Source organism: Perognathus longimembris, chromosome 1, assembly GCF_023159225.1.
Source record: "Perognathus longimembris pacificus isolate PPM17 chromosome 1, ASM2315922v1, whole genome shotgun sequence".
NCBI classification, from domain to species: domain Eukaryota; kingdom Metazoa; phylum Chordata; class Mammalia; order Rodentia; family Heteromyidae; genus Perognathus; species Perognathus longimembris.
Window position 1 is genome coordinate 154408610 of NC_063161.1, and position 12273 is coordinate 154420882.

Genomic DNA, 12273 nt, shown 5'->3' on the forward strand with positions numbered 1-12273 from the left:
GATGGACCCTCTCACACTCTCCATTCTTCAGATGGGGAAACTGAGGCTCAGAAAGGTAAAGCCGGGGTTGTTACCACTCAGCTAGGAGGCAGCGGGGCTAGAATTCATGGTGAGGGCCAAGCAACTTCAGGAAATTGTTGTTTCCTGCTCACCCTGGGGAGGCCCGCGGCTGGCTGGGTGGGGCAGGCCAGGGGGCCACCTCAGTGCTTGGGGGTGGGGGTGGGGGTGGGGCTGCTGCCTTTGTGGCCCCAGGAGAAGTCCCAGCCAGGCAGGGGTTCCAGGTGGAAATGGCCAATCACGGCCTAGAGAGCCCCTCTGGGAGCCACTCATTGGCAGTTAAAAATCTATAGTGACTTGTCAGAAAAGTGACCATGTGGGTACATTAGTTCCTCATCCCAGACCTCAAGCTGTGTTTGCATAACGGAGAGGCTGCCAGGTGGCAGGCTGCAATTGGTGGAGTTTTCCTGGAGGAGGAGCCAGGCTGGGTGACACAGGAGGGGAGGTGGGCAGGCCACAGATTGCCCCCCGGCTTCCACCCTGGCCCCCGAAGCTGGGCTCTGACGGGGCGCCACAGCAGCTGTGCCTCCCACCCTCACCCCTGGCCTGCAGCGCCCTCCAAGCAGCCTCAGGGACCTTCAGAATCTGGGGTGCCGATTGGAATGAGGGGGAACCCACCTGGGCACTTCATGCCCCCTGGTGGAGATGTTTGCCTCAGTTTCTTCAACTGTAATATGGAGATGAGTTGATCACGAGCCATAAAATGGTAGCAGCAGGACACAGGCACTGGTAAATGTTGGTAGCATAGGCCATGCCGGCGTGTGTCATCGTTTTAGGGGCCGGGGATGGAGATCTATCTATCTATCTATCTATCTATCTATCTATCTATCTATCTATCTATCTATCTATCTATCTATCGATATAGCTATCTATCTATCTATCTACTTTTTTTTTTTTTGCTGGTCTGAGGTTTGAACTCAGGGCCTGGGCACTGTCTCTGAGCTTCTTTTTGCTCAAGGCGAGCACTCTACTGCTTGAGCCACAGCACCACTTCTGGCTTTTTTGAGGAGTTTATTGGAGATATGAGTCTCAGGGACTTTCCTGCCCAGGCTGGCTTTCAAACTGCAATCCTCAGTTCTCAGCCTCCTGAGCAGCTAGGAAGACAGGCCTGAGCCACTGGAGCCCGGACAGTTTTATGTGAACAATTATGAATTAGTTTTAACGTTCACTAGAAAACATACACGGGGCTCACTGAACCCATGACAACATGGCTGTGTTTGTTTAGGATGGAACTTCATGCAAGAACATCAATATGAATTAATTTAGGAACATGGCAAGCCCCAGGTAAGGTGCAGTCTTGGGGTGGCTTGTAAGCAGGACATGTGGAAGGACATCTGGGACTTTTCTTCTTCCTGGGCCCATGGAATAGGGGCTCCCATGTGAAGCTAGTCAGTGGGATGGGCTTGGTGGCACGTGCCTGCTACCCCAGCCATGCAGGAAGCCTAAATAGATCTGGTCCTGGGCAAAAAAAGGCAAGACGAGCTAAACAAAATCACCAGATCAAAAAGGAGGCTAGAGAGCGTGGCTCAAGTGATAGAGCATCTGCTTAGCAAGTGTAAGGCCTGGAGTTCAAACCCCAGTACTGGCACAAAAAGAAAAGATAAGCATTTACATGAAAAGGAGCTCCTAGTATTTCCCAGGACGTTTTAGGCCAAACACGTTTCTGTGACACCAGCCAGCGACGGGACTTGGCCCGATGCAGGACGCTGTAGGACCCCCACCCCAGCAGAGCTGTTTGTCCTGAGTGCAGAGGCTGAAGCCTGGCTCCGAGAGCCCTTCTTCCCGGGCGCGGAGGTGGCTGTTTTGGGGGCTCTAGGGTTCAGCTGGGTCTCCTTTCTGGGTAGTATCACTTAGGCCACAGGAGTAAGAAATGACAGCACACCACAGCAGCAGTGAGCAAGAAGGTCTGTTCTCAAGGAGCACCGTCTCCCCACCCCATCCTCCCAGGCGGGCATGTCCATCTTGCTTAACACTCAAGGACCCTGAGGCACAGGCTGGGTAAGGAGAGGAGATGAGCTTTGCTCTCAGACACAGAGCCCGTACCCTGGAACTCACGGGAGCCCTGAGTCCTTAACTGATGTTCCCCCAGCATGTCCCGGGGTGGAACCTGTTGGGTCTCCCCAACCCCAAGGCAGGAAACTCAGGTGCTGAGATTTGATTCCAGGTCTGGGCCCTGAGGCCTTTGGCCTTGGGCACGGGGGAGGTCCCTGCCACTTCCATTTCTCCCTTCTGCCCACCCTGCACCTGCCGGAAGAAAGGCACCCAGGTGACCCTGGGAAGCAGCAGGGGCCTCTGCAGGAACTGGGTGGGTTCCCCAGGGAGGGCCTCTGCCGCCAGAAGCCTTGGGGTGCAGCAAGTGGAGAGCCGGGCAGGAGCCTCTTCTCCCTGCTTCTATCTCCGTTCTCAGTCTTTCTTTTGTCAGTTGTGGGGCTTGAACTCAGGGCCTGGGTGCTATGCCGGAGCTCTTTTTGCTCAAGGTTAGCACTCTACCACTGAGCCACAGCACCACTTCCAGTTTTCTGGTGGTTCATTGGAGATAAAAGTCTCAGGGACTTTCCTGCCTGGGCTGGCTTTGAACCATGATCCTCAGATCTCAGCCTCCTGAATAGCTAGGATGACAGGAATGAGTCACGAGAGCCTGGCAACATAGTTGTCCCTTTAAGCTCCTTAGGCTGAGATGAATGGAGCTGTAGATGCGGCCGTGGCTCTGGGTTCCCCTTGAGCTAAGGGGCCATCAGCTTGCTCAGGACCAGAGGTGGCCTGTGTGCAGCCCAGCCCCCAGCCCGCCAACGGTCAGCAAGCGTCGTCCCCAGAAGTGTCACCGTGAGCACACGGTCTTCAGTGTGAGGGACTCAAGAGTTCAGGAATTCAAAGCCACATGCAAGAGGGTATTTACGACTTTTATTTTTAATATCATTTTAATATTGAATATGTCACAAGATTTAATGACCAAATTAGTCATTTACATTTTTCAAAGATATCTAAATATAAAATTGCTAAAAATTCAAATACAGATAGCAAGCTACAAATAATAGTTTTTTTGTTGTTGTTTCTGGAGGGTAGGAGTGGAAGACTTAGAAAAGGGAGCTCCTGCCTGCTGAGCAAAGATCAGAATGAAGGAGGAACTCATTAAAACGACCCCTGTGCGGAGAAATACGGTGGATTCGGAGATGCTGCTCAGACATCTCTTCCCGTACAGCGATTTAAAAAAATGTCCTAAATGGAGGTCCTCAGTGAGACGCTGGCCTTTGGCCCTGGCCAGGGACAGTACGAAAGGATGTCCCTGTGAAGGGACCCCGGCGAGGTCTGCAGAGGCATCTGGTGTGGCCTAGAGGTGTGGTGTTAGGGCGCCCCCTCCTGCATGCCCTGCTCAGGGCTGGAGCTCAGGGAGGTGGCCTCCCCCTGCTCCCCTTCTCCCGGACGCAGCCAGAAGCAGCTTCTGTCCCCTCCCTTGGGCAGGCACTGTAAGGGGAGGTGTGTGTGGGGGGGTGAGGCCTTCCAATCCAGTGGCGCAGGTTCCTCTTGGTCCAGAAAACCTGCGCCCAGGCCCAGCCGTCAGCTCCCCAGTAGGAGACGTAAAAGGTAAAGGTGGCCGTGGCTCGGAGCGCCGCCATCCTCCCGGGCCTCTCAGGGAGGTAAGGCTTTGGAAAGGGGGAACGTCACAGCCTTGGTCGATAACACCGGGTCCTCATCCCTAACTTTTAGGATACTGGCCTCCAAGCAAACACGCTCATTAAACAAATGGCACAGTTAAAACTATCGACTAAGCCCTAAACATTTCTTCTGAGAAATCGAACCATCGCTTTTCCAATCTGCCTGTTCAATATGGGAACAGATTTCAAAGCGAATAACATCATCAATCCTCTACCCCAAAGAATGGCCCGTCATTCCAACTGCAAGAAAGAGCACACCTGTTTATTAAAAGGAAAGAAAAAAAGAAATGTACATTTTTGTTCTTCGTTTGCTTTAAGAAATTTGATCAAGTTGCAAGGACGTGTCTGGCATGGCTATGTACAACCTGGGCGGGGGCGTCGGGCAGTGTGGCTGGGGCGCGTGTGGTCCCTCACGATGGTCTGGTCCCGGGCCACCGCCAATCAGACGCTCCAGCCTAAGATGCCCCCGCCCCCGCTTCTTCCCGAGCCCACCAGCCGCGTGCGCATGAGCCCTGGCTGGCTGCCCCCAGCCCCTACAGGACACGGGTGGGTTCTAGGGCCACCTGGCCCTGGCAGGCAGGCTCTGAGCTGAGCGACAGATTGCGGCTGGAGACCAGTGTCATTGCTGCCCTGATTTCTTCTCCTTCTGGAAGCTGAAGCTTGTACGTCTGTTCAGTTTTCTTTGTTTTTGAGCAAAATAGTCAGCCCGGGCAGTGCTTGCTCGCGATTCTAGGATGTAGTTAACCTAGAAAGCAAGAGGACAGGGCCGTCACTTGCCAATGCTCCTGGCTCACCAGGGCGGAGGGGGAAGGGTGGGCTGAGGGCTGGGGGCTGGGGGAGGGGGGCAGGTGAGGTAGCAGAGCATCCTGGCCACGGGGCCGAGCCCTGCTTTGCTTCTGGATGGAGGGGCTGTGGAGAGACTCTCGGACCCCTGCTGGCCTGCACGCCCTCCTCGGTGTGGGCCGCTTTTCTAAGGCCACCACCGGCTCCCGGGCTCTGCCCTCATGGGCTGGGCCACTGTGGCTGGCATAGCTCCCTGGCCTGGCTGAAAGGCCGACATCAGAGCGAGAAGCCTATGGGCAAGTCCTCTAAGGCCCTGCCTCCTGAAGCCCACCAGCCAAGGCCCATCTGACAAAGGGGAGTGAGGCGGGGGGGCGGGGAACCCACGTGGCCCAGGTCACCCAGAAGTCAGGGTGGCAGCCACGTGGAGTGTGCCCAGCCTGGCTGCAGGCAGATGCTGACACATTCACCCAGGGGGAGGCACCTTTCGCACGCCACTTCCTGCCACTCTGGCTGGGCTCTGGGGGGTACCCGCACCCCCCTTGTCACCCTCAAGTCTCTTGACGTTATAGGGAGCACAGGGAGCCTGTGGGCTAGAGCACAAAGCTTCCTCCGGTGCTACCAGTCCTCAGGGCTGCGTGTCCTAGGCCCGGAGGGAGGGGCTCTGGAGGGGCACCCCGTCCTTCCCAGCCCTCGGCTTGGATCGCCGGGCGGCAGGCGGTTCAGGCTGGCGTGTGGGTACAGAAGGCCTGACATGCTTGGCCACTGCCTCGCCAAGCTGCCAGCTGAGAGCAATAAATCATGCGGACCTCGCGGCCGGGTGGACGGTCTGGGACGCTGCAGACAATGTATGGAAGCAGGAGGTTTTATCATTCTTAATAAAAGCAATCTTTGGATTATATTGTTTGCACACGCAGGCAACCTAGTGTTTTCAGTGTATTTTTGGCACATATAATTTGACAAAGGCATTTTAAAATGATCCTTAACAAGCCAACTATTTCCTAAATTTATTATCTTCAGTGCTTTGTCATAATCACATAGATAATTTTAATGGAAGATTAATGTAATAATCAAAAGATAAAAACGCCCTTTGGTCTGCCATTAGCTGGTTAATATGCTGTGGCTTAAAACTTGCACAATTTTATGCACTACAGAGTGTCTCACTTTCAATGCATTTTACAGCTTACGGCATAAAAATATAGGGAGTTTTCATGGTCAATAAAGCCACAGCCTCCATCACTCGATCACAAGAAGAACCCGACGTGAAGAGTCCAATGATTCCTCAGAGATTCATCTCGAAAGCTGTGGAGCTGAGGACCACATGTGGCTTGGCTCAATTATGCCGCGGTGGCAGGCAGGCCGCTCTGCCCCTCTGCAGGGCCACGTTCAAGGTGAGGCTCCTCCCTTCTGTGCTCTGTGGCCCTGGGCCTCCACCTCCTCATCTATGAAATGGGGACAGTGCTGTCCACATTCTGCAGGACAGGGAAGATCAGATGGGACAACGTACATAAAATGCCTCAGACACAGCTGGCTCTCAAAGAACCAGGAGACGCTGTATTTCTATAGGAGGAAAAGATGAGATGCAAAACCACTTGAAGGAAGGCTGTCAGTTGATAACAGTGCCAACATCAGCTTCCAGCTCTTTACTTCCTTCTTTAATTCTGGCTGTAGAAGTCTGAGGCCAACCCTGAAGAGCCTCTGATGGCAAAAAATACTCCTGCCAAACTGCTGGCCCTGTCACTTGGCATTGGCACTGAGCTCACTGACCCAACACTCTGGGAATGGTGGCTAAAGCTAAGTATTTAAATTCCAATCAAAAGAAGAGGAGGGAAGTGAAGTCTAATCTTCCATCAGGCCTGGGATCATTAGAGTGGAGTCAATCAGGCCTGGGCCCGCTGCACCCTGTCTCTTGCACCATGCGATAATTCTGTGAACAGTTCTGAGATGAAAACAGACATTTCAGGAGAGGCGACAGGCCTCAGGGAGTTTGCAGGAAAGCATCTGCTTTGAGGGAGCATTTGGTCCCGTAAAATGATTTCTTTGCACTTGATCTTCCACAGTCTCATATTGAAGTCATAAACCTGTGCTTCTGTCATCAATCTGCTGTTGTGAAAATTATTTGGATGTCAAACACAGGATTATAATTTTACTAGAATCCTTCTCAAGTCTTGAATATTTTAATGCTGGCTATAAAAATAAGTCCAGTCCCATGACGGGGTACTGGAATATTTCTTTACCTACTCCCCAAACACCTGGCACAGTTTCCGGGGCTTTGTAAGCTGGCTGGTGGTCAGCACTCGGGGTGGACACTGGACTCAGCCTGTGGTGTGAGGGGGGCTCTGGCCAGGTAGTCTACATGCTCCCCCTTCCATCCACCTGACACGCCATGGAGCCTACCCCCCAGTAGCTTGTCCTTTAACTCCCACCTAACACTGCTGTAGACACCTGAAGCCCTGGGGTCCTGGTCTCATAATGTTTCGAGGAGGCTATTCCATTGTTGAAATTGCCCTTGCAGTCACGGGAGGCTTTGCACTTTTGGGGGACTAGGAGGGTCATTTCTGCAAGCTACCCAGGTTCCGGTCCTGGCTAAATTGCTTCTTTTCATCTAGGCAATGGGAACTTTGTACCCACCTCTCAAGAGTTGGGGGATTCAATGTGGCACACTTGTGCCCAGGCTGGGTGTGAGCCTAGCAGCTCCTATTATTATTCCTCGATGGCTTGTCTCTTAGGAAGAGGAAGACCGGGAAAGGTTCGCACATCTCTGCTGATGGTGGGGTGGGGTGGGGAAGCACGGGTACCAGGGTCTGCCTGGTACAGGCAGACAAATGCCCTCTGGTTCTAGTTCCTCCTCCGCAAGGGCAGCTGTGTCTTCTTCTGCTCAAACTGCCTTCCACTTGCCTCAGGAGTCGCTTCTCAGTTTGGGCTACTCAGGGTATGGCACGTACACCGACAGCCTGGGTAGGACTTGGTGCTTCTTAGGGACATACAACCCTCCCTGGCCTACCCTGGAACTTCTGACCCATTCTCAGACCCACCCTAGGAGACTCCCATTCTCAGTCGCTGCCCCACCCCATTTCAGCCCCTCCTACAAATCTGCATTTTCAGTCATTGTTCAGGTTCAGCTTCCTTGCTGCTTTACCTTCCACACACCACAGGACCCTTCCGGGACCCTTCGTGGCTCAGTGTAATTTCCTTTCTGTCTTATCCTGGCTCCCCTGGCTGAGACAGAGCTCTGGGAACAGGCGCTGGCCTGTCACTGTGGCATTTTGAGTGTTAGCTTGGCACATGAAGATGCCCGATGAGGACGGTTTGACAACATCTACGATAAGCTGGGGATGTTGTGAACAGGCGGGAAAAATCATCTTAGCACAATGAGGGAGTCTTGGAAGCAATCATTATTTCCTCCAGAGGTTCCTGACAGGGTGGTGGTGGGGAAACGTGGTACGTGAAAGGAACAAACACAGGAAGAATGGGTCTCGTTGGGGGACTTGGGCGAAGGCAGCCACTGCCCCAGGCTGGTGGGGCCCTGGGCCTGGTGCTCAGCAGCTGGGCAAGGAAAAAGCATGGTCCCCCCTCTGCAATGCTGCTCCAGGAGCCAGACCCACCCACCAGCCCTGCCCAGGGTCTGGAGGAGGACACTCACCTTGAGTACAATTTCATTGACGGTAGCAGCATCCGATTCAAAGTAGAGGTGTTTATAGTCATGATTGCTTAGATACGTGAGTTTAAATATTGCGTGACCTGGAGAAAGAGAAAGAGAGAGAGAGAGAGAGAGATAGAGAGAGAGAGAGAATGGTAATACTGAGTACTGAGTCCTGGTAAGGGTTAGGAGACCCACACACTCTCCCTTTGTCATCTCGACTCAAGTGGAGGATGGGCAATGACTGTTTTCCCCTGGACTGGTTTTTCTCATCACATGTTGGGTATAAAATGGACAGTAATAAAGAGGAAAGAAGGGCTGGAGGCTCATACCTGTAATCCTAGCTACTCAGGAAGCTGAGATCTGAGGATTACGGTTCAAAGCCAGCCTGGGGAGGAAAGTCTGTGAGACTCATCTCTAAACACCAGAAAACTGGAAGTGGAGCTATTGATCAAAGTGGTAGGGTACTAGCCTTCAGCAAAAGAGCACAGGGACAGCACCCAGGCCCTGAATTCGCGCCTCATGACTGACAAAAAAAAACCAAAACAAAAAACGCAAGAAAACTGGGCAGCTAGTTGGGCCCCCTTCCAGTCAGGAGAGAGTGTCTGGTTAGGAAGGCTTTACAGAGCTTCTTCTATAGGGTGGTTACAGCTTACAGGGAAACTGTTACTCTAAAAATGAAATAATGGCATTTAAAGTGAAATTCACGAGTAACAGGAAGGGCGGGGGGGGGGGGGGGCTGGGTCTTGGGACCTGTGGGGAAGCCAGAAGCCTGTGGTCATTTCCCTAGAAGGATGGGGTGACCACAGGGCTGTGGCACCTCATAAAGCAGACTAACCTCAGGGCTCAGGTCTTCTGAATACAAATCTGACCTAAGTCCAAATTCCTTCCTATTTCTGTCACTTACAGTAACCGCATTGTTTCTGGGACTGCTGCTTGGTCTGACCTTCTGCCGCCTACTGCCCAGCCTGCCATGAAGGCCTCTGGCCTGCTGGGCCGGGCTCTGTGTGGGCTCTTCCTTGCCCTGGGTGGCCTCTTGTCAGCCTGCCCACCCTTGCCCACTTTGGTCACCTGGCGCCTCTGGGGCATTTTCAGTGCTAAACCGCCAGGCGTGTGTTGCTTGGGCCTGCCACTCTGGTGGACAGTTGTGTCTACAGTTAATGTGTCTGTCCTTTGAAGCAAACATGCCAGCCACATTCCCTCATCTAAATGGAGGGAGAGATGCCAATTTGTCTGACCTGGCACTAGGATTGGCTAAGACAAAGAGTTTTGGGGCTCCCAGCCTCAGGTGAAGCTCCCCAGTTTCCCAGTTGTCCTGGGGACCTGGGAAAACTGGTAGCTTTCCAAGAAGTTCCTTCTTCACCTTAAGCTTCTAAAGCTGGATTCCATGAGGGGCAACCAAAGGAGCAGTGTGCGGGAGAGACCTGCTGGCGCTTAGTGAGCCTGCTCTGCCCACGGAGCACTTGGCACATGCGTGCTGGAGGCCTTCCGCATCCGGCCAGAAGCCACCCTCCCCACGGCTCCAGCAGACCTGGGAGCCTGGGACTCAAAGTCCACATGCCCTTCCTAGTAGGCCTCCTCACCTGTGTCCTTTTAATTGAAGCAGTGGCTGGTCCCCGTTATTAATTAATAACGTATCACCCTCATTATGGTAAGTTCACCTCTTTCCCGGAGAAATCTTCTTGGGACTTTATTTACAGTAGCTAATTTTTCAGATCTCCCAAAATAAAGTGATATATGTTATACATTTGTGGCCAGAAAAGTTGAGCTGCTGATACTTTATCCTGGAAACATCATTACAATATACTAATTGTAACAATAAATCCTCCACTGGAAAAAAAAATTAGCTAATCATTTCTGGAAAACTTCACTTTCAGTCACTTGACAAATTTAGCTGCTTTTAAATTGTGATACTAAAATGTTCGACGCCTTGACTGGAGGCTAATGGCTGCTCCTGTTTCTGTTCAGGAAGTGACTCTTGGAGGACAGAGCCCGGGGGCCTTGGTGAGGATGTCACCTTGCAGAAGGACAGCACAGACACGTGTGCTGGTCAGGCTGTGACCACGTGGAGCCATCTATGGAGGACACAGGGCTGTGAAGGACAAAGAGAGACACCCCCAGAAGGCCTCAGTGCGGACACATGGCCACGGCAGACACAGACAGGCACCAGGGCCTGGGGCTAGAGGACCAGAAGGTCTTAGGGAGGCCCGCAGACCTGAAGCTTCGGGGTTCACTGGCTACTCTGATAAGTGATCTGACACATACTCTACACCACCTGTTCCTGCTGGCCACGACAAAGCAAACCACCAAGTCATGGGAGCAGGGATCGCATGAGGAGTAGAGGCACCATCACTTCGGTGGTCCCAGCACACACACGTGTGACATGCGGCACTGCACCAGCCTAGGTGCTTCAGCACTGCCCTGGGGGAGAGGGGCATGGAGGAGCATGTCCAGGGGAGATCTACAGTTCATCTGCACGACAGTGATGGGATCAAACAAGAAAGAAATCTCCTATGTGAGGTCTTCGCCCTCTCGCATCAGTGTTTCACTGCCCGTGCGGTGGAGGGAGGAGCAGGGGAATGAAGGAGAGCCGGTTTGTGCATTTTGCAGTTTGTGCATTGCTCCATGCAGAGGGAGGGAGGCAGAGAGCCTGTCTGGAGGGCCTTGCACTGTGAAATTCTGGGATGAGCTAAGGCAGCAGAGCCTGGTCCAAGCTCGAGGGCAGCAGCCATGATTTTACCATGCCGGACCAGAGGCACAGGGGAGACTGGTTCCTCACAGCCTCCTCACTCCTCTGCCAGGGAAGGCATGACAAGTGTTAGGAGGGAGGGAGGCGCAGGGAGCCTCAGTGGCAACTTGGAGGGGAGCTGTGGGTTTGGTCTGGAGCAGGGCTCTGAGTCAGTTTCTTGGTGGAGGACAGGCGTTAGCTGGGAAAGGGCGCGAAGGGTTCGAAGGCCTAGCACTAGCAGAACAGCCCACAGCACTGGTAATCTAGCTCTGCAGGGGCCCTGAGCAGAGGGAGGGCAGGAAGTCCCAGGAGGGCACCGGGGACTGGGAATGCTTACATTTGCCAGCTGGTGGGCACTGAGAGTTTGAAGCAGGATAGTGAAATAAATGGGCAAACTGCATCTGAGGGAGTGTCTCTTGGTCCCCAGAGCCTGCAGGCTGGGACACCAGTGGCACCAGCACGTCAGGTAGGTGTGTGGATGGTTCTAGAAAGGATGCTGAAACAGGAGCTGACTTGAGAACGATAGAAAGGGGAATGTTGGCAGAACCAGAGAACTTTTACAATAGAATGACAGCTAATAATCGGAACTTACACTTGTATAACCTCTTCTAGTTCAAAGCCTATATATTCCAGTGTAACAAGTTAATTGACCTCCTGCTGGAAATGAATCTGCCAATAAACACGAGTAATTTATGCTACGCGGTAAATTTTCACAGAGGTATCTGGGAAAATGACTCTCTGGCATCTGAACACTGAGCAGAACAAGGAAAGTCTGTTGTTCCCTCCCTTAGCAACCTGAGTGCCTCAAGGCTCACCTGGATAAGGGATGAAGAGGGTCAAATGGCTTCGTCAGCTGCAGCCCACAGAGCTTCTGTCTTGGGACATTAGAGGGAAGCAGGTGGGTAGCTTAGCTTTAGAAAATTCAAACCAGTTTTCAAAGGAAAGGGCTAAGCAAATTATCTCTGTAAAAACATAAGCTGAGGAAAAAATTATATATCAAAGCCTAATATCCAAGTCAATTCGGATTCTGAACTGTTAAATTCCATGTGGAAATGAAGACTAGAAGAAAGACTGAGATGCTGAAGGCAAATGCACGAGGCCAAGGGTGGGATGTGGGGTGGACAGGGATGGGATGTGGTGGGACCATCTCTGCAGCAGCCTAGGTTTGCCCAGTGTAAAGGAGACCGTGGCTGTCAGCCACACTCTACAGCTACAGCACACGTGCCTAAATGATGCTTCCTCATACACCCCCTCAATGGTGGCGGAATTCTTCCAGTTGCAGTGGACCTAGTATTTGAGGAATATACTATTTTGAAGGTTTTGTTTTTAACTGGACCTCCTCGGAGCAGACGTTGAGTCTGCAGAGCTGCAGCAGCAGCAGAAGGGGAGGAAGTGTGGCAGCCAGGTTCAGGTCA

The 12273-nt window shown here is 52.6% G+C and overlaps 1 protein-coding gene across 4 annotated transcripts in view; it reads right to left on the reverse strand.

Moving 5' to 3' along the window:
• Positions 1 to 2947: 2947 nt before the first annotated feature.
• Positions 2948 to 12273, reverse strand: part of Mapkap1 (MAPK associated protein 1) — a 239235-nt gene continuing 229909 nt past the window's right edge. For all 4 annotated transcript variants that reach the window (XM_048342838.1, XM_048342813.1, XM_048342831.1 and 1 more), the window contains 2 exons: positions 8134 to 8231; positions 2948 to 4455 (listed from right to left, as the gene is read on the reverse strand). In XM_048342838.1, coding sequence (XP_048198795.1) covers positions 4330 to 4455; positions 8134 to 8231 — 224 coding nt within the window. In that variant the 3' untranslated portion in view covers positions 2948 to 4329. The remainder of the gene's footprint in view (positions 4456 to 8133; positions 8232 to 12273) is intronic.